The sequence below is a fragment of the Peromyscus californicus genome, unplaced genomic scaffold, assembly GCF_007827085.1.
Source record: "Peromyscus californicus insignis strain IS unplaced genomic scaffold, ASM782708v3 Scaffold_4__1_contigs__length_199733344, whole genome shotgun sequence".
NCBI classification, from domain to species: domain Eukaryota; kingdom Metazoa; phylum Chordata; class Mammalia; order Rodentia; family Cricetidae; genus Peromyscus; species Peromyscus californicus.
In genome coordinates, this window is record NW_026294562.1 from 88,806,954 (window position 1) to 88,829,868 (window position 22,915).

Consider the following 22,915-nt stretch of genomic DNA (forward strand, 5'->3'; position numbering starts at 1 on the left):
CAAGCAAGCTGCCACCTGGCCCTGCCTGACAGACTGAGCCTCATGAAATATAGAAAGAACTGGCTCCCTGGAGAAAGCCCTGGTGGCCCCTCACAGCTGTCAGGCCATGGAGGCCAAGAAGCCGGCAGAACAGATCTCAGGACTCACAAAACATCTCTAGGACCCACAGGCCTGTGTGATACAGAAGAGCTTCTACAAAGCACAGAAAAGGTCCCAACCCTCTGCCCAGTGAACCGGATCTATCTACCTTTGAGATGTTACCTAAAAGGCCACAAAAATTCTGTCTATGAAACTATATTATGAACTTGTCAGGACTGAGTCTGTGGTACCCAGGAATAAATAGGCCAGTCTTAGAGGCCCTTACATCATACTCTTAGGATATTAGAACTTGTGGGGATCTCAGGCCCAGCTCCTTGCCACAGTAATAACAGCAATAATCATAAAGAGGGCAAGAGTGAGAAACACTTAATGGCTGTAAAACTGTACTACACCCTTTCCACTTAGTCTTTAAAATGGTTCCCTTAGCTAGGTCACTATGTTATCCCTGTCTTTCAGATGAGTAACAGAAGCATGGAAGAGGTTAATGTGGACAAATGGAGAGAGAAGTTCACAGGGAGGGAAATCTTGTTGCTGAAGAACGCAGCTCTGCCTGGGACATGCACACGTGTCCCAAAAACTGCTTGTCATGCCTGGGAAATGCCAATGTGCCCTTGCCTAGGAGAGATCTGTAGGAAGACAAACCAAGGCTTCCCACTGTCTGCAGTAGAAAATCACAATTGGTGCCCAGCTGTTAATCATGGATATCTGCCTGCTTTTATTATTTGCTGTGGTTATCACACACAGGGAAGCAGCATACTAAGGGAAATTCAAGAGTCCTGATTGGATAGTGTCCTGTGAATGAGATAGAACAGGTAAGTTAGCTCAGGAATGTGTGTGTGAGTCTCTAGAGAGTCAGAGAGAGAGGGAGAAACACCCTGTACTGGCTAGTTTGATGTCAACTTGACACAAGCTAGAGTCATTGGAGAAGAGGAAGTCTCAGTTGAGAAAATGACTCCATAAGATCCAGCTATAAGGCAATTTCTTAATTAGTGATCAGTGAGGGAGGGCCTAGTTCATTGTAGGAGGTGGCATGCCTGGGCTGGTGGTCCTGGGTTCTAGAAGAAAGCAGGCTGAGCAAGCCATGTGGGGTAATCCAGTGAGCAGCACCCCTTCCTGCTCTCTGCATCAGCTCCTGCCTCCAGGTTCCTGCCCTGCGTGATTTTCTGCCCTCACTGTTTTTGATGATGAACTGTTATATGGAACTGTGGGCAAAATAAACCCTTTCTGCCCTAAGTTGTTTTGGTCATGGTGTTTCAGCACAGAAACAGTAATCCTAACTAAGACACAAAGCATCAAGACATCCATCCCTACTGGAATCTATGCTCCCAGTACCTGTTTTATACAACCACTCGTCTCTAAATGGCATCACCCCATCTGAGGAAACCACCATGCAGCCTCCACCAAAAGTCTTGTGTGGAATCAGGAAATCCATTGCTGCCCCCATGGTGTGTCTTGAAATACAGCCTCCCTGGTTCTGAGCCAAAGACTACCCAGCTGCCCTGTGCTTTGGAAGCTGCACAAGAGACTATTGTCTCTGGCACCTGGTTGAGCTGGGTATTTTTTCTGAAGGTTATAACTGAGAAACTGATGGCCAGAACTCTTGAGACCTGAAGTGGACTATTCCCTGAAAAGGGGCCTGCCTGGGCTTTTGAGCCTCCCTTACCAGAGTTCTGTGGACTAAGAATATACATTTAGGTACATTAGCCTCCCCAAGTTCATTAGTGTGTGACCTTGGACATCAAGTTTCATTTTTCTATAAGATGGGATACATAAATAATAACCATAAAATGAAAATTCTGTGTGTACCAGAGATCATATCTATATGATCAGTGGGTGCCTGGTATAAAGATCACACCATGTCTCTTCTGGTGAAAGCACAGAGTGAAGGAAGGAGCCAGAAGCCATTCTGCCAACTCAATTCTAAGTATTCAAAGACCTTTCCGTCCTCAAACTTTAAATGATTCCTTCTTACTTTCTAACTTTCCCTCCCTGATATAAATATTATCCAACTGCTCAAATGTTGCTTATCTTTGATTTGCAGAAGAGAGAAACCTTCCCCACTGGGCCCAGATCCCAGGGTGTTAAAATTAACCATCACCACGCTCTAAGCTAATGACTTACTGGTTGTAACTGCCACAAATAGACATAACTCTCAGATAAAGGCCATTAGAGAAAACTGAATAGCTCCAATGTGGCAAAAATTTGGATACATCCTATTTTATAAATCACACTCAGAGGTCACACTGGGCAAGCTATTTCCCTTTCTGAGTCATGATGAAGACCCAACTTGAAGGGGTCTATATACTCTAGAGAACACAGGAAGGAGAATTTACAGCATCTTATATCTTCATGAATGCAATCTTTGCTTTCTTCTCGATCCATGGCAGGATGATAGCACAGAAGTTATCATCTGGGACAAGCCAGGCCTCCCTGATTCTTTTCCTTCCCCAATTCTCTGCACTGGAGTTTACTAAGTGGCCTGGGGAGGGTAGAACATCAAAACCACAGAAATCCATGACTAATCCCGCTTTAGCTTACTTCTCTGACCTTTGGTTTTTTTAATCTGTAAAAATCAGAATAGAACCCATTCTGTGTTATTAGACTGCCCTAAGAGCATAGTGCTTACATGAAACTTCAGAAGCTAATAATAACCTAAGAATCTCCTCTGACCCCAAAAGCCAGTTAATAAGTTATTACATGAGAAGTGTCATGGCATCCCTCCATGTGCCCAATTTCTTACCTAGATGTCAAAGATCTGCTCTCCCCCAAAAGGCTAAAAAGCAGACTCTATTAAATACATTAAAAGGAAGCAGAGGAAATTTGAATGTAAAGAAAAATCAGTGCATAGAAACTGCTGTGGTTTGAAAATTCAAGTTCCTACCAAGATGCATAAAAACTTAATCCCCAATGTGAGAGCCTCGGGAGCAATGGAGTCTAGGGAGCTAAATAATTATGACAGTGAATCCCCACAAATGGATGAATACTATATGTAAAAGCTCACAGAAGTGGGTTTGCTATCTTGATCTTTCCATCTTCTGCCACATGAGGACCAGTCCTTTCTGCCCTCTGGAGGATGCAGCATTCAGGCATCATCTTGGAAAAAAAGCAGTGCCTCTCCAGATACAAAGCTAGTGGGTTCTTGATATTGGAGTTCTTAACCTCCTATACTGTGGTATACATTTCTTCCCATTATAACTACAGTCTTGGCATTTGGGATAGCAGCATAGGACAGAAATCATATTTTGAATTGAGCACAGACAAACACTGCAACATTTCTGTGATCAGCAGCAGCACTAGCCCTGAAGAAATAGCTACCATCCCAGCTCACATACCATGTGGCCAAAGGATTATGGGACATTCAATCTGAATCAGAATCTTGGCTTAGCTGCAGTGGTAAAGTATTCTCACCAGCTCATTAATGAAAAGAAACCATAGACAAGATTTAACCCACTCCAAGGCTTGACTCACCCTGTGTTTATAAACAGAATAAGCCAGGGTGTGAGCAAGCACAATCATTCTCAACACACTATTGACATTTCTGTAATGTCCATATCTAAATAATCCTTTAAGTTTGGAAAAGGAGATGTCAGATAAATCTGTCTACTCAAGTTAACTATGTAGACTTCAGACATGAAGGCCAGAATCTATAGAATGCTGCTTCAACAAGACTTCCACTATGTCTGGCACACCACCTGTCATAGCAACACTTGAACGGTGTCTAAGGAAGAGTAGGAGCTCAGTCAACATGAGGGTGGGCTTGAATAAAGCCCTATCCATTCTGAGGCTTTGAACCTGTCTGCAAGACATGGCCGTCTCTGCTCGCACACATCCATTCATAATAACAGCTAATACTGCTACAGCCATGCAATTCTAAGACGCGGTTTGTCATACCCTAACCAATGACATCTTAGCTTTGTCATAGTTTACCTCTAGCCTTCTTTCCTTTTTTATGAAGCAGCAGGGTGTCTTTCATTTTATTACATCTTAAATTCAATGAAATGTGATATCTGGCACTTAACTATGTGCCAAAAACTTTTCTAAGTATTCCAAATAAATAAACACATTTACACCCCCCCCAAACATCCAAAACAATCCATCCCACTGTTATGCCAATTTCAGAGAACTAGAATCAGAAAATTGGAAGTTTCTTAATTTATTAGCTTACATGGTTAAAAAGTTGAGTGGGGGTGAAAACAATACCTTCTCCTCCAACCCTCTACAGCATATCACTGGTTTTCAGCAGCTAACTGTTAATTGACAACAAAGCCCTTTTAGTTACATACATTTATTTATTTATTTGTTTGTTTGTTTGTTTGTTTCAGAACCCCTTTCTTATGCAGAAAGCTAACATTATATTTTTAATTCCAGTAAAATGATAGATCAGACAGTCTACAATACTTCTCCATGAAAACTGCTTTAAATACAAAGATATTTATAAATACCAGTTACTAATCTTGTTTATGTGACAAAATATCTCACAAAAGCAACTTAGAGAATAAAAGGGTTGGTTTGGGCTCATAGATGGGTGACGCAGCCCATCATGGTAGATAAGCACAGCTGCAGGAGGAGAAGGCACATTGTGTCCACAATCGGGAAGCAGAGCAATGAATGCAAGTGCTCAACTGCCTTTCTCCCTCTTTCCCTTTTATTTAGGCCCAGAGCCCAGGCCAAAGGTTGGTGCAACCCACAGTCAGGATGGGTCTTTACCCTTCAGTTAAACCACTTTGGAAACATCATCCTAGACAAGCTCAAGGGCGTGTCTCCCAGGTGATTCTAAATCCAGTGAAGTTGACAGTGAAGATCCACCACTTGATGGTCTTAAAATGTATTGCTGAGCTGGCAGGAAAAGTGGAATAAATCTGGAGAGTCCAAAGCAGGATGAGGTGTCAAAGGGAGTTTTCCACTAACAACATCTATGAGATGTTGCATCTTCGAGCCCTTGCTTCCTTTGTGTGTAGGGCGAGAGAGATAAGGGCAAGAGAGACAGGGGCTAGGGATTCCCCAAGGCGAAGAACTGAATACAAGTCCAGAAGAGAAGAAACCCAATGCACAGAAAAATGAGAAATCAACCTTCTCTGCAAAGTGTCAGCCATAGAGGCTGAGAATTAATCACCATGGTATGACCCTCATAGAGGTTGAAGCTTGGGTTTGCATCGCCTGTTAGAGGATTGATGATGGAGCACAATTAGAAAATTCCATTCCAAGAAACAAAAGAGAGTTCTTGGAAACAGATTCAAGAAACAAAGGCTACAAATTATAGCCATTCAAATCCAAGAAATAACCAAGAAGAATGAAAAGATGTATTGGTGTGCTAAATGATAGAACAAAGGAAATTACCAAAATGCAGCTCAGAGGACACAGAAACCTTTAAAAATGAGAAACCAAGGCTATGAGTGAAGAGTAACACAGTCTAATGAGCATTTCATCACCATTCCAAGAAAGATAAGAGAGCATATGTGCAAAGCAGCATTCAAACAGAATAGCTTCCACAACCAGAAATAACAATGAGTATCAAACAAAATAAATACAAAAGATGCACACACCTTCCTTAAAAAAATTAAAAAGACTAAAGAACACCCAAGACACAGGGGATTTTGGAAATATCCAAAGGTAAATGGATTTTCATGGCACAGTGGTTAGCATGCTGGAAGTATCCAGAGAGGAAGAGTGAACAGAACTGCCAAGTGTCATCACAAGACAGAAGACAACCGGAAATCAACTGGCTGGGGAAAGACTGTCCTGGAGTTCTGTATCCAGAGAAAAGTGGATGAAGTCAGGCCATCTCAGGAAAGTGAAAGTCTCTCAAGGAAGAGAAAGAATGCTGAAGGCATTCAGAAGGAAGAGAATGTTACATGCGAAGGTGGAGACACAAAAGTGAATGATTACTCTACCTGGCTGAAACTGTGAATAAGCCAAACAAGCATTGACTGTAAGAACAAATATAATAATCAGTCTGTGAGGTAAGGGGAAACTGAGTCTAAAATGTTGTATATGAATTCAGAAAGGAATGATTAAAGTAAATTAAAGTGCATTAACTTTCTTCTAGTTGCAAATAATGATGTGAAAGAAGGAAAATAATGATGTGAATCAACTTTAAATTTGTGACTTTTTATCATTTCTATAATACAGAGGAAACTAAGTAAAAGAAGAGACACAGAAATTTAAATACGTAGAGGGGAAAACAAACCAGTAATGAAGAAAAATTCAGTCTAAAAGAAGAAATGAGGGGTTGGGGATTTAGCTCAGTGGTAGAGCACTTGCCTAGCAAGTGCAAGGCCCTGGGTTCGGTCCTCAGCCCTGAAATTAAAAAAAAAAAGAAGAAGAAGAAGAAGAAGAAGAAGAAGAAGAAGAAGAAGAAGAAGAAGAAGAAGAAGAAGAAGAAGAAGAAGAAGAAGAAGAAGAAAAAGAAATGAACTGGACCTGGTAGCTCACACCTGTAATCCCAATCCCCAAGAGCCAGAGGCAAGACAATCCCTCAAAAGTTTTTCCAACCTGGGCAACACAGTCACACAAAAAAGCCGAGGTGGGGGAAATTACAGAGGAAGACATCATATGTCAAGATCTGGCCTCCACATGTGTGTACAGAAGCATATGAACCTGCATACACACATATACCACATGCAATTAAAAAATAAAGAAGAGCACAAGAATGAAGATATATAAAGCAATCCCATACATAGCACAAAAGAAAATATGCTAACTTAGACAACAAAATCCAACATTCAAAATCCAATATTAGTAGGCAGGCTAATATAACCTGACCATATTGGATTTAGTTTAAAAATACGTAATTAGTTTAACATTATAATGAAACTCACCATACTAACAAAGTAGAAAAATCATGTCTATTATCAATAGCCAAAGAAAAATAATTTGATGAGATTCAATAGTAACTTAGAAAAAAAGACTTTGATCAAACTAGGAATAAAAGGGACTTTCTTCAGTGGACATCTATGTGAAAACAGTATCACGAATGACCTGTTGAAAGCAGGTTCTCTGAGAGCAGATGCCCAGTTTTCACCACTTTGACTTATTATTGCATTAGAAATCTGATCCGGGATAGGAAGAAATGTCAAAATCAAAACTGTTGTTATGTAGCACACCGCCACAGAGGAAATGGAGGTTAAAACCCACCTCTGCTTTCTTCACAAAGTCACACACCTGCACATATGTCAACCTGTGATTCCCTGGTCAAATCAAGAGTCTATGCATCTGTGTCCACCCAGACATCTCTGTCCACCAAGACATCTGTGTCCACCCTTACCTGTACCTCTTTCTAGTTCTTCTGAGAATACAGTGTGAGTTTGCAACTCATTGTCCATGTATAAAACCCAACAGTGTCCACAAATAAATTATTCCTAAGCTATAAAGGAACTTGGAAAGTTGTTGACAAATAAATATACAAAATTGAGTAGTCCCAATCACCAGCATATGAAGGAGGGGGAGGAGGAAGAGGAAGCAGAGGAAGAAAGACCTTTAACAAGAGCAATAAAACACAGAAGGAACATGAAAATGCTCCTTCTATGCAAGCCCCTTAATTGAGAAAATTGTAAAACATTATTAAAAAGATATAAAGAAATGCCAAGATAAATCGAGATCATTCAGATATCTGAAATAGTATGAGAATGATGAGAAGTGTCAGTCCACCATTAAAAGCTCTAATGCATAGATTCACTGGAATTCTGATTAAATCTCAACAGCATTTTTCCTTAGGATTTGGCAATCTGAATCTGAAATGCATAGCCAAGATATATTGAAAATAGGGTACTTTTCCTATTGGGTAAGATTTTTTTAACTAGCAAATACAAAGGAATATTGATTTTGGAATGAACTTAGGAAGTTGAAAAATAGTCCAAATACTTCACCAAAGAATATTAAAACTTGATCAGTAACAGCAACAAGGAGACAGAGGGTGATGGATTCAGAACCCACAAATCTCCCAACCACAAGCAGAAAGAGAACGGAACTGGGGAGACAGAGGGAATCCACTGTTGCTTCTGCCTGTCTTCACACTGCTGCTCCTGAACATCACCCTTGCTCCAGAGCAGAGATGCAGCTGGCCTGGGTCAGAGAAACAGAGTCAGAGGACTGCTTTGGGAGCCTATTCTACAGTCATAAGAAAGGAACCCAGCTCCAGCACCAAGAATATGACAAGTCTTATAGACTATTCTTTAAAAAGTGGATTTCTGGTCCTTAAGACATCAGCAGAACAAACAAGTAGGCCTGTGCAGTCCCCAGACAAGAAGCCTTAGGCTAGGCTAAGCATTGGACCTCAGCCCTACCTCTGCACACACACATTCCAAGTGCCTGCTGAGACTGTGGGTCTCCCTGTGCTGCTCTCCCTCTGAGTGGGAAGGGTTTCTCTTGTAGTAGTATCAGGCAACTGCACAGCAAAAGCCGCTGTACCACTCAAGCTCATGTATAGTGAGATGTTGTAACTGGCTGTGAGCGAAAACTGCAAGAAACCATTCTTGAAGAAAGCCACACAAAAGAATAAAGTCCCATCCACAGGTGGGTCTTCTGGTCAACCATCTCTGAGATCAGACTCCTGTCCACCTTAGTCAAGGTTGAGAGGGAGAATACAGCATACTCTCTGCTTCAAGTCCCAATTTTATGCTAAATATGAAGATGGATGAATTGTCCTTTTCATAGGATTTTCTTTTCCACTGGCAGAAATATGCAAATGCATAATCAAGTAAAGCACAGTAATTGCTGGAGCATGAGTTCAATGAGATGCTTAGCTTTCTTTTGCCATGGGTGAGCACTCTATATGCAGACATCCTGGCGGGAATGCAGATGCTCTAAAGAAAGTCTTGTGCTGCTCCCTTTGGCTATCAGATTACTGAAACAACTGTCTCCAAGAGATTGGAATTTTCCCCAGAGCTTGGAGAAGGAAGAGCTGAAACCTGGTGCTGGCCAGGAGAGGGTGTCTCCAGAAAGAATGTACACAATGTTGACAACTTGTCATTCCACTTTGCAGGAGAGACTGGAGTGAGACAATGAAAATGGGCAGGACCACACCTTGACCAGGACTAGTTAGTTATGTATACCTCGTACCTTATGTCAGGACCCTGAAGATGGGCTCGGGAGGTCATTAGTCCTCTCTATTTGTCCCTCTTCCCAATATGACCACACTGGGCAATCTTCTTTCTCTTCTTTTTATTGTTATTTGTCTCATTAATTGAAGCCTCTTTGAGGATAGATGGAAGTGCCTAGATTGTTAGTGCTGCCAGGGCCCAGACTCCAGCCTTAACAACACCCATAAAATATATGGCAGATGGCCATATGTGCCTTTTCTCTAGGCCTCCAATTTCCCATCTGTAAGAGGAGAGGGCTGGGTCTGATGAGTGCCTGCTTCAGATCTAATATTTCTACAGCCTAATGGCCTCCTTCCCTAGACGCTTGTGAAAATCACTCACTACCGGAGACTAGACCCCAGTCTTTCTCCTACAACTTACTCTGCCCCAAACCCAGGCCATTCTGTGGTCTTTGTTCAAAGATGGCTTCAAGTGACAAAAGACATCTGCGATTTATCCAAATGATGGATGCTCATTTCCCCTACCGGCTGTAATAGCCGCATCACTGTATACCCAGCTACTGTACCTCTAGGGTACTGCATTCCTACTGCCTCTACTCCCAGGGTTCTCACCCAAGGCTGTTACAGTCTCAAAGGTTCCCAGCCTCGGCCTACCCTGCTTGTGCTAATGTCAGGCTCAATCTCTTCAAATACAGTTCTCACTGTAAAAGCTTCCTGGAAACCTACTGTACTTCCCTCAGCCCTGTGTCTCCCTGCAGATTTAAGTTCTGCATCCTCCTCACAGCTGTTAGACCCTGGCCCCAGTTCTCTCCACATCTTTTAGTATTACCATCCTGTATTCCCTCAGGTTCCAGCCCCAAGAGCACCGCCCTGTTCTCCTCAGGATTAACCTGCTCTCCCCGGCAGCCAATATTTGGTTTAAACAAGACCATCACTTGAATCTTACTCTGGCCTCCACATCAGGCCCACTGCAAGACTACAGTGCTGACTCCATTTAAGCTGGATTTGCTGGGGATGTTTGACCCCTAACTGTCCAGTGACCTCCTACAGTACACTTTGTCTCCCTGTTAGGGCCAAAGTTCCACAAAGATATGCCCACAACAGCCAGTATCTGGCATGGTCTTCCATGTGTTAGAAACCACCAAGCCTGGGACTGGAGATGGCTCGTTCATTAAGAGCACTTGTTGCTCTTCCAGAGGAGCCTAGTTTGGTTCCCAGCACCCACATCCGGCAGCTCACAACTGTCTGGAACTCCAGCTCCAGGGGACCTGACATCTCTTTGGCCTCTTCTAGTACCCTCACTCATACACACATACCCACATGCAGACACATATCTTATACATAATTAAAATAATAAAAATTAAAATTAGAAAACCATGAGGCATGGTGGAAAGATCCTGTAAGATGGAAAGAATAGACGGTCAGTTATGTCCCTTGAGTTACCAAAAGAAGCTCCTAAGCCCTCTCTCTTCTCTTTCTCCCCTTTCTGCAATCTGTTCTCTTTATTGCAATCAAAACATGACAACACTCAACCCTTCCAATTGTCTCTCCTGTCACTCCAATTGCTGTATGAATAACGTGCAGGAAAGCTCTGGATCCGGCTGCCATTACTGCACTGACCTCGCCTCCTTTGGACTCCACCTCCACTTCACTCCATTCACACTGACCTTCCTCACACATGCCTCCAGGCCTTCGCCCTTCTCTCCAAAATGCTCACACAGCTTGCTCCTTTTCCTCCTTCGGGCCTAAGCTTAATCTTAACCAAAGGGCTGGGAAGATACTGGTCTCTGCTTAAATGTGTGCTTACCCAAACCTTTCCCACTCTTGGAGCTCCTTCACGATCTCTTACATTTCTACATAGTACTGAGCACTCTGTTTGCATCCTGCATGTGACCTGCTAACTGTCCTCCCAAACCAAAAAGCAAATCCTGCAAAGACCTGATGCTGGCTTTTGCCTACTCTGGCTTCTCGGATATCTAGAGCAATGCACAGCCCACAGCAGATGCTAAGTAGATGCTTGAGTAGATGTGAGAGTGAGTAAATGAGTCTGTAACTTAGACCCTCGGCACCCCGGGCATTGTTCCAAGATGTTGCTATCTGATGGGGCTGCTATTGTCCCCTCCTGCTCAGTTCCCACCCTGTCTGCTGCAGCAGATGGACAGCACACATTTGGGGAGTTTTGTAAATGACAGTCCAAAAGGACCGCGGCATCTGTAGAGGTGGGGCCAGGCAACCATTGCCTTGTTCCTCCTACGTGCTGTGTTTTTTTTTTTTTTTTTTTTTTGGTTTTTCGAGACAGGGTTTCTCTGTGTAGTTTTGCGCCTTTCCTGGAACTCGCTTGGTAGTCCAGGCTGGCCTCGAACTCACAGAGATCCACCTGGCTCTGCCTCCCGAGTGCTGGGATTAAAGGCGTGCGCCACCACCGCCCGGCCTACGTGCTGTGTTTTAAAGCTTGTTCTCTCCACACCTCCAGCCTCTCCACACATTCCACGGGACTGAAGGACAATCAAAGTAGAAAAATGAAAATAAAAATAGTGTGCCCCAGAGGGAGCTGTTTGTCATCCTCTTCGGGGCCTGAGCCCTGACCTCCTCTGCCAAGCCCCGCGACCACTTTACATCTACCTGGTTACTAGATTGAGGAGCCAGTTCCCTAAGCTATCGAGGGAGGGGGGTCAGGAAAGTGGAGAACAAGAAGGGAGCCAGGGAAGGGAAACAAGGAAAGAGAGTCAGTCCACAGGAAAAGAGCAGAGACAGAACAAGTGCCACACAAATCAACAGCAGCCATTCAGCATAGCACTGACCCCTCATGTCTCCTTACCTGGGCCTCTGGGCTGTGAGGACAATGGATTAAAATAATGCAAAAGAGGAGGGGATCCTCAGCTTTAAGTGTTGCACATAAATCCAACATCGATTCTTGTCTGTTGATGGATGGGTAGGTGGCAGATGGGTGGGTAGGGGAGTGACCAAAAGAAGAGGAAACAGATTGATGAATGACAGGCAAGTGAGAAATGCAGGAATGAGGGAGCCAGAGGGACCACATGGCCTATTCTAGTGCTTGACTTCTTTACAAGGGGGGCTGGCTGGGTCTGTATGCCCAGCTCTCTGTATTCTCTTTGGGCTTACATCCAGCAGGGTTGCATGTTGCAAGCTGCTGATCCACATAATCATTCAGAAGACTGGGCTGCTCCAGGGAGCCATCCTACAATGGTAATGATCTTTCACCCCACTCATAATCTGTCTGTGCTCAACAAACCAGAGTTGGGGAGAACAAAGAGGCCAGAGCTCAGGGATACCACTGGAGTTCAGCTGCCTTCTCCAGAGCACTCCTTGGGGTTAGACGGGAATTTGATGTTACCTGATCACCATCTCCACAAGTCTTCTAAGTGATAGTCCAAGCCATTGGCCCAAAAGATGGTACATGTTCTGAGATGAGTGATTTATCTTCAAATAAAATTCTCACTTAAATTTTCTGTCTGTTAAATGATGTTATCATCTTTCTGGTTGCTCAAACACCTCTTCCTTTCATCCACTTACTTATTCAACCATCCATCCATTCACTCAACATGTCCCTGTGGCGTGGGTCGGCTATGTGCTGCTACCAACCAGGATAAAGCAATGTACAAATGTGAAATTTCACAGAGAGCCATAAAATAAAATAACTTATTACAGCAAAACCGGAGATCCCTACTGCGATGAGACCTTGAAGGAGGCATAATGTGTTTTAAAACTTTATAAAATGGGATTTGATCTAGTCAGGGAGATCATGGATATGAAAAATGAACTGAGGGATAAGTAGAAATTTGGCAGGTGAAGAGAGGAAGGAAGAACATTCTAGGCAGAGAAGCAACCCTTGCAAAGGCCTATGGCAGCAGGGATAAGAGAACAAGCCTGAGAGAGGGCCACTGAGACAAAGCAGTGATGGGAGTACTGTGTGGGAAGATGTGGGCGGTGCCAGACAAATGAGACCAGGTCAGCTCCATTGGGAATTTGATCTTTATCTCAAGATCAGTTGGAAGCCACTGAAGTGTTTCGAAGTAGAGAAATGACAAAACCAGAATTGTTCTGAAGTCTCCTCTGGCTGCTCTGTGAAGACAAACTGGAGGGCAGCCAGTATGGACATAACTGTTACTCAGGTGTTCAGAGTGGTACCTTGAACTAGGGCATGCTGGTGAAGATGGAGAGATGTGATGGACTTAAGGGATACACACTAACATCAACAGATATGGGGATGGCTGATTGGGGCTTGGAGCAGAGAGATGATGAGGATGATGGTTTCGTTGCTCTGGCTTGTGCAGCTGTAGAGTCTGAAGGGTTATTCAGTGAGATCTGAAATACCTGGTGAGGATCAGGTATTCCCAAGACTGACAGTGCAGGGGGAAATGACAGACATTCCATGCTGAATATGTTGAGTTTGACAGGCCTTGGAGACATCAACCTGGGAGACCCCTTGACTGCCTCTCTGCCACTTTGTGTATCCATCAGTTACTGTGTAGTGTTGACTCCACTGTGTCTCCATACTGACTCAGTTCAGATCCCTGTAATTATTCCCTGTGTAATTAAAGCAACATCCTGGCTCTTTCCCCTCTAACTTCTCACATGCAAGTCTTTTTAAATAGAATCTCCTGAAAGAGGCCTTTACTGAACTGCCCTCACGCTAACATACCCATGCCCTGTTACTCTCTACATTAGGCTCAGTGGGTTATTTCTTCTCAAAAATGCTTAGCATCATATTGTGTTGGTTTACTGTGGAAGGAAATAGACATACATGTCTTAGCTCTGCCAAAAGACCATATACACCAATAACAAGGGCACAGGTCACCCAAAATTGGGTTTCTAAATGTCATTACACCATAAAAGAAACCTGGGATCTTCAAACCAATCGCTAATTCCAAGCTGGAATAAGGAAGGATCAGAATGAACCCTAACTTCTTGCTACATCAGATAATAAGGAAGCACTCAGAGAATCATGTAAACAAATTGAAAAGAAACAGAAGCCAGCTTATGACAGCCTTCCACTAACTGAATCTGAGATCATGTGACCATCAGAGCTTAAATAAATACAACACTTGATTCATCCAATGAATTAAAAAGATATGAGACCCCTGTGAAGGAAGAAAGGGGGAAATTGAGAGAGGGAGAAAATGAGTACTCTTTTACATAATAGAATAACAATAAATAAATATAAAATAAATAATTCAAAATTATGACTGATATATCACTATAAGTTTGATGACAAATATGGTATGTAAATATTCTCAAAATATCTCTCTACAAGTTACTTGTCAACTTAAAGAGAGGAAAACAGCAATTTCATTGTAGAAAAATTGATAGACATCACCTGAAGTGAGCAATGACAGCCTCCATCACCAGGAGCCAGACAAGTCCTATTCTGGGGCTTGCTGAAATGAAGACTCAAGAGAACACAGTTGCCTACCCAAATCATACAGCCTGACTCTAGCTATGTAGACCACCAAGCACCCAAAATGGAGGATATTTAATGTAGTAACTACCTGTACTGTTCAAAACAAAGGGGTCAAGAAAAATAAAGCAGAGGAGACTAACAAGGCATAATGGCTAGAAGATACAGACTAGATCTGGGAGGAAGATGGTAGAGCCACAAAGACAGTGTCAGGACTGTAATATATAATCTTTATTGTCAACTTGATTGAAACTGACATCAGCCAGGAGATACACTTCTGGGCATGTCTGTGAGGATGTTGCCAGAGAGGCTTAACTGCATAATGAAGACACCCTAAATACAAAGTGTTTGGGAATATTATTTTAAGGTGTGTTACTTTTGTTTATGTTGCATTTGTTTAACTCTATGAAGCTGTGTCACTGTGCCTGTACAAAACACTTGATGGTCTAATAAAGAATTGAACAGCCAATAGCAAGGCAGGAGAAAGGATGGGCAGGGCTGGCAGGCAGAGAGAATATATAGAGGGAGAAATCTGGGAGGGAAAAAAAGGAAGTAGCCAGAGAAGGAGAAGGACTTCAGGGGCCAGCCACTCAGCTACACAGCCAGACACGGAGTAAGAAGGAAAGAAAGGTATACAGGAATAAAGAAAGATAAAGCCCCTGAGGCCAGAGGTAGACAAGCTAATTTAAGTTAAGGAAGGCTGGCTAGAAATAAGCCAAGCTAAGGCCGGGCATTCATAAGTAAGCATAAGCCTCCGTGTGTGATTTATCTGGGAGCTGGGTGGCGGGCCCCCCAAAAGAGTAAAAACAAACAACAACAATAAAGGGGGAGCAGGATGAGTGCAACACCCCACTTCTCTGCCACTGCACTCACATCTTCACCATCCCAGTAAACTACGTCTCCTCAAATCGTGAACCCGAACCCCTCTCCTTCCTGAGGTTGCTTTGTCAGGACTGCGCAGCTGAGAGCGAGGTGGCTCACACAACGCAGCCCGCACTGACGGGGGCTGTCCCTCCTCTAAACACACACCCAAGTACTTAGGGACACAGAGGGAGTGTCTCTAATTCATTCTGAGATCGATAATATGAAAAACTGACGTGCATTCACACAGTTAATTAAAAAAAAACATAGTATGGTAATGTATTTATAACCATGAGATATAACTTATACAAGCAATGAAAATGCATAGATAAGTGAGAAGGATGTATCTTTGTGTCATTGGAGAGAAAGGAAAGCAGAATGGTTTTTTAAAAAAGATACGCCATATGATCAGTTAAAAACTGGATAAAGAAGAATTTCTTATCTAGTCTTGCAAATTTTAATAAAGTTTAAAATAATGTTAAAATTCAAAGTGGCATAAAATAGTAAGCACCCAGTAAACATTTAACAAACGAAAAACTGAACTCCCATTGGACTACAACCTTTCTATTAAAAACGTCCAGTGCCTTGCCTGTAAATATGTGAGAACTACCTGGATAATTGAGCATAGCACCGTGGCCCAATACCCTTTCCAAGCTCTCCGTGTAGTCTCCTGTCTCATTTCTGAACAGGAACTACTCATCCCTGTCTCACTACTGAACCCTACTCATCAGGTGGGGCTCCCCATCAGAGAGTTATTCGTCTGGTAGGTCAACCTATTGAATACTAGTTGTCACCTGCTGTATACTCCCACAGCCTCTGGTAAAGCCATTTCTACCAGCAGCTCTCAGCACACACCACAGGCTCCAGTCACTGTAACTTGAAGTCCCCCAAACTTCCAACTAAGAAAAGCTTAGTGGGGTCTGGGGAGATAACTCGGTGGATAAGCGCTTGCCATGCAGGTGTGAGGGCTGGGGTTTGGATCTCCAGCAGTGGTCCACATGAAAGCCAGATGGGCATAGCAGCCCACTTGGAATCAGTGCTCAGGAGGTAGAGACACGGGCACACATGTGTATGCATACCTGCACATATATATGTCCACACACATGTGAACACAACACATATACACACGGCTTAGCGCCTTAGCACATGCTGGTCCTCCTGTTCACTTTCTGGAACTTATTATCTTTCAAGATGAAGAGCATGAGTGTTCATCTCTGGAAAGGCCTCTCTGATGTACACAGCTGGAGAGAACCTGGCCTGTGTGGACCATACCCAACAGATGGGCCTCTGTGTGCATGTCTGTCTTGTCACATGGTCAGATGATGACTTGGGGACTGGGATGTTCCTTTGTGCCTTTATCACGTGCTTTGCCTGGGTCCTAACACAACAAATGGTCTCATAGGGACTCAGTACTATCTAAACTTCTAGATTTGTCTCTGGGTTCTTCTTCATTATCCTCAAAATGTACAGAGGGAGCCGGGCGGTGGTGGCGCACGCCTTTAATCCCAGCACTCGGGAGGCAGAGCCAGGCGAATCTCTGTGAGTTCGAGGCCAGCCTGGTCTACCAAGTGAGTTCCAGGAAAGGCGCAAAGCTACACAGAGAAACCCTGTCTCGAAAAACCAAAAAAAAAAAAAAAAAAAAAAAATGTACAGAGGGATGAGGAAAAGGAGTTTGTCTCTTATTTTACACAAAAGGAAGGAGAAATAGGGAAGGTAGAAAACACATCAAGCTCAGAGGCTGAGGAGATCTGGCATCCACCTTGCGATCTAGTGTTCTTTCATGAAGGTGGATGGGACTGGAAGCAGGGAGATTGTCTTTCGGGGTTTGTTTATTCTATGCCAAATGCTAGGTTTCTAATAACCTCCCTGCTTCTCTCATCACCAATGTAATAAGACACATCCATTTTACAGGTCAGCAAACTGAGACTAGACATCAGGTCTTTCCTTCTGCCTGCAAAGCTTGTGTACTTTTCCTCTCACACCGCCAGTGTGTGCTGCACACCTCTGACTCCATTAGGATGAATGGCCTGGATGAAATATGCTGTCCCACAATGGCATCTCTTAAACCAGCAGGGCCCATGGGCCCACAATGCAGCTCACACTCTCAGACCACAACCCACACTTCACAGGGTTTCCAAACCAAGATATTTGGTTTGTAAGACTAGCCTTCCATTTCTCCAGTGCAAACTGAACATGGTACACAATTACTCAGCCAGACTGCTGACGCCTAGAGACGCTGCATCAGACCTGGCAGAATCCTGTCTGCCCAGAGACAACCTCAGGGGATCTGGGACACCCCAGAGCTTGGCACTGGGGGTACCTAGAGCTGGAGGAGAGGAGTTTGGACTGACTAGATCAGGGCACTTTGGTGGGAGCTACATTCCTAGAACAGAGATTGTTCCGAGGAAAAATAAAACCAGAGAAGCCCAATGTTGCCCACCCCATGATGTTGGCTGGGAGATCCTCACCTGGCCCATGAGGCCTTCCCTCACCATGTACCCCTGTGTCCCAGGGACTGACTATCCCCATCTGAGGCTGGGAAGGCTAGGGATGCTGCTCAGCCATGAAGCTGATGGTATTTACATCCTGTTACCAGAGACAAGCCCTTAGTCCTCTCCTAGTTAACCTGAAGGGGCAGTTTTTCCTGCTTTCAGCCTTCCAAAATGGGGAGAGTTGTCTGTTCTACTCAGTGGCCAGTAGCCATCCACTGCAGACTCCAGAATGGGAGACCTGACAAGGAGGTATGGCTGGCTCTGACCTGGGCTTATTTGACCTAGCTATGCTTTGGTTCCCCTGCGTCTAAAATGCAAGTTCCCATTTCAGAAGGTGTCCTAGAGGTTTCATGAAACAAAATATTCAAAGAGCCAAAAACAGAGAACTGACTGGCTTTTACTAGATATTAAGTGTGGGGAATTGTGAGTAGACTTCCCACTCACACATTCTGACATCCCACACCATGATCTCTTGCTGGTTGTAAGTCTGCTTACCAGGTCAAGTTTCAATGTCGGGAAGCCAACAGAGCATAACCAGGATGAATCCTCAGCAGAGATACAATCTCCTCTTTGAGGTCACATTTGTCCAGAAAAGAACAGATCCACTAGCAGTAGCAGGCCCAGGGTATTTCCTCTTTCTTCTTCTGTGGTCAAATGCTTCTCATATAGTTAGCCTTGAACATGAGCAATGGCCACCACCTTAGATGACTTAGCCCTCCTGGAGAAGCAGTCACCCACATGGGGCTTGAAAGGTCACCATCAGGCACTCTAACCACTGCCCTATGCAAGTGTAGCTCTGGTATGGGTTCTTTCCCAAACACAGCAACCTCTACACGTAAAACAATCTCTCAGAAAGAATTAGAGCTTTCACCAGCCTTGTGAGAACTTGAGCCCTGCCCTGGGTCTCTACCAAGTAACAAATGGCTTTCTGACTATCTGACAGACTTGAGACCCTGTTGTTAGAATCTTAAATGGTCTTTTAATTAAAAATAATAATAATTTTAAAAAACCCTGGTACCAGAGATTGGGGTAAAAGCTGAAAGATCAGAGAAGCAGAGCAAGCCACACCCACCACCTATTGCCTCACCAACTCCAGGAATCCTCTGACTGAAATCAGAGGGTCTTCACCCAAAAGGGTCTCAGCTGAACTCACGCTTTATATACCTTTCTCCACCCTGCCATCACTTCCTGGGATTAAAGGCGTGTGTGCTTCCCAGTACCGGGATTAAAGGTGTGTGCCACCACTGCCTGGCTCTGTTTCCAGTGTGGCCTTGAACTCACATAGATCCAGATGATCTCTGCCTCCCAAGAGTGACAGGATTAAGGGTGCATGCCACCACTATCTGGCCCCTATATCTAATCTAGTGGCTGTCTTTGTCCTCTAATCTCCAGGCAAGTTATTAGAGTATACAATATATCACTATAGGACCCCTTCTGGAGAAAGAGATGGGGCTGAACACCATCCTGTGGCCTCCAGACTGAGGGGAGGAGGCAAGATAACCTTCAGTGAGCCCTTGCACACTCTGAACTTCCACATTCTTCATTCCAACCTCTGTCTTCACAAGGCCTCAATCATGTGGAGGGAAGCAGGGCTCAGACCCAAGAGACACAGACCTCCCTGCAAAGCCCTGGACAAGGCAGGGTCACATGTGGAAGGGCAGTCATGGGGCCATGGCCAGGTTTAGGGCAAGGATCAAACCCCTTTGGGCACCCAGACACTAGGGCTTTTGAGACTCAGAGAGGCTGGCAGCTGAAGCCCTCAGAGCAGGGGTGCTGATCAATGCCCCAATTCATTCTAGACAATCCCCATTGTCTGAACCAGCACAGAGATAGCCATTCTCTCCTCCAGCCACTAGGAAGAAAAGCCCCAAGACAGGGTTACCAATCAGAGCTCGAGCACAGAAGTCACAATTGAGACATATGGATTAAAAGTAGATGAAATCTTTCCAAGTGGGATGTCTCAAAAAAAAAAAAAGAAAGAAAGAAAGAAAAGAAAAAAGTCCAAACAATGTGGCTTCAATCTTCAGAGACTAACAGAATTTTTGATTGGTGGTTATTCTTTATTATTATTATCATTATCATTATCATTTCCTTTATAAAGTATAAGTGAATTTACAATTAAAGAAATGTAGTCTATAAGTTGTTAAAGTGGAAATCAAAACTCAAGCGATGACTCTTATTAACTTAGTAGGATGGAGCAGTGAGAAGTACTGGGAGTTTCCTAGAAGCCAGAGTGAAAAGGGAAACATGAAAGGGAAAATAGTTCCTTCTCTCTGCAGCAAACCTGCTAATAGCCACACCCAGCCTTTATTTATCCATCTCTAAGGGTTGGATCTGTTTGGACCAAAGGAAAGGTAGCCCCTAGTGGACCACTCTGGAAATGACTAAGCCTGGACCATTTCCCATTTCAACAGACTGAAAGGGCAGCCTTCAGGCCAAATCACAAACACGAAATCTTCCCTAACTTCGAAACCAAAGAAGCACATTGAATTTGGACAACATCACAGAACCCTATGGAGAAGAGAATGGCCAGGGCAGAAGGGCTCTAGAAGTTATAATGAAATAATAACCATAAATGTAAGTACCAGTCCCGGCATTTGGGGGTGCTCAGTGTTCCAAGCACTGTTATTGGTGCTCCCAATGGTCTCCACATAACTGCTGAAGGAGAGAGAGGGGTGTTGAAAGGCTGTCTCCCCAGCAGCTGCAGGCAGGATGACTAAAACCCAAGCACAGAAGGAATGGGTCCAGTCCCGTTCACCACACCCTCCCCAGCCCAGTCCCACAGTCCCACTGCACTCCTGCAGCAGGATGAACCGAAGTCATGAACTTGAGTCTGGGGCAAGCTGCAGATGCTGAGAGTCACTCACCTCCTCATTGAGTCCATATCACTAAGACAGGACTTCTTCCTCTAAATGAGCAACTGCTGTGTTTCCCACCTAGACCTGAAGGCCAAAGGGTGCTCTGTGGCTAGGCTCCATGGATGAGATACCCAAAGGCATCATATCACCTCCTGCCTTAATCCCCAGCCAAAGCCCTCAGTGGAAAGTATTCCCCTACTGAGGTGATGTTCCTGAACCCATTTTTGTCAGAGATGCCCAATGAAGGGTACAGGAAGTAAAAGGGGGGGCTAAAGGCAGATGCCAGGGTCAATTCAAGGCTGTGTGGTTTTGCATATGCATTTACAACATGGATGCATGCTGCACACATGCCATTTGCCATGGGTGTAGTCTGTGGACTGTGGCTGCACTGTTAGTGTACATGAGTGAGTGTCCCCTGTCCCCTGACCCCACACCCCAGCCTCTTCTCCTGGTTGTGAAAGTGGCCCCGTGGAGGAAGGTTCATCGAAATCTGTTCACTCTTACATTGGATGAGAGCTTTAAGCTTCGATGTGGCCCAAAGCCCTGAGAAACCAAAGCTGCCTGACCTACAAGCAAGACACCCCAGTTGAGGACGACAGCTGGGGACAAATCAGGTCACCCTAGAAAGTGTGAGCTCAGGTGTCTATTGCTCCTTATCCACCTTCTGAGCTGTCTCTCACCCTAATTCATCATCCACACTGGCAGGTTCCCTCCCTCTAGACAACAGGTTCCTGGCCCCCACACAGAGGCACTTCACTTCCACTGGCACAGCTTGGCCCACCTGTGTGCCACAGACACAGCTGCCACCTTTGAGCATGCTCCCGGCCCAACACACACACACACACACACACACACACACACACACACACACACACACACACACGAGCACATGCTAGAAAATTCCTGTGCTAGACACACTCCCTTCCACTGACACCCGCTCCTGCTCACAAACTCTCACACTGGCACAATCACACCTGCTATCCTAGAGGTCATAATTATGCCGGCAGCTCCAGTCCAGGCCCAGCTCCTGAATCCAGCCATAGAGCTAGCCATCCCCTCTGCTTACTTACTCTGAGCTTACAAGGCAGAAAGCGGGTGTGTGCAGAGGCCAGCGATGGGTGACAGCTCACAGCAGCTGGAACTCCAGAGGCCAGGCGCAAAGTGGCCGCTGGGGCCGGCGGCGCTGCCGGAGGCTGCCTACTGCCCCCACCCCCCAATCCCAGGCTCTTCCCCAGCAGTGCACACCCAGCTAAACGTTTGTCCTGCGCCAAGCACCGTGGCCTAAGAGGCTCTGCCGGGGAGCGAGGGCTATTTCGGAGCCCCTGGCCACAGTGGAGACCGCGTGCTGTCATCTGTGGGAGCTCTGGAATGGGGACGTGGTCGGGTCTAATTAGAGACCCGACTCACCCCTGGGCTGGGCCATCACCCGGAGCCACCAGAGCCGGCCAGGCGAGGGCGCCCACATGTGTCCCGCAAGCCAACATCTGGAGAGGGGAAGGGACTGTGCTGCCACGATCAGTTTCCTGGAGCTGAAAGAAAACAGGGAGAGATTTGGGCGCAATTCACATCCCTGAGGAGGGCACAGCCTCACTGAGCCGCCCCAAATGCCAGGAATGCAATAGGGTTTGTCCACTGCAGGTGCTTCCCTTTGCAAACTCAATTGCCCACTTAAGTCACTCTCCACATCACAGACCTGCCAAAAATGACAGGGGGTGTTGATGAGGCGCCTCCCCACCTCACCCTCACCCCTGGGCTCCATGTCAGATGGCTAAGTCCACAGAAGTCTGGTCCAGGACCAAAAGCTCTGGAATGCTACATTTTTAGACTGAAAGGAAGCTTCTAGTTCATTCCATCCAATGGCTTCCACCCTGCTATGAATCCCCGGAGCCTGAAGAGCCTCTACCTTCCTAGAGTGCCAAGAAAAAACAGTTCTCCACCACCTGGGGCCTGATGAGGGGTTTGTGGGTTTGTTCACATTGTATGTTCAGGGAGAGCAAGCTCAGCGTCATCTCCATGGCACAATGTCATGAGTCTCTTCCTTGATGCTAAACACTCCTGTTCTTTGCTCCAGGTTCTGGCTGGCTTGGCTGATGCCTGGCCTTGGGCATACCACCGCTTTGACATCAAATCACTCACCTTGGCTCCCTGG

General features: G+C 44.9%; 1 protein-coding gene across 1 annotated transcript in view; it reads right to left on the reverse strand.

The window, feature by feature from the left end:
- The window catches only part of Insc (INSC spindle orientation adaptor protein), a 112,119-nt gene extending 89,890 nt beyond the window's left edge, over positions 1–22,229 (reverse strand). The window contains exon 1 of the mRNA XM_052763368.1: positions 21,837–22,229. Within this exon, the coding sequence (XP_052619328.1) occupies positions 21,837–22,118 (282 nt within the window). The 5' untranslated portion in view covers positions 22,119–22,229. The remainder of the gene's footprint in view (positions 1–21,836) is intronic.
- Between the last annotated feature and the right edge of the window lie 686 nt (positions 22,230–22,915).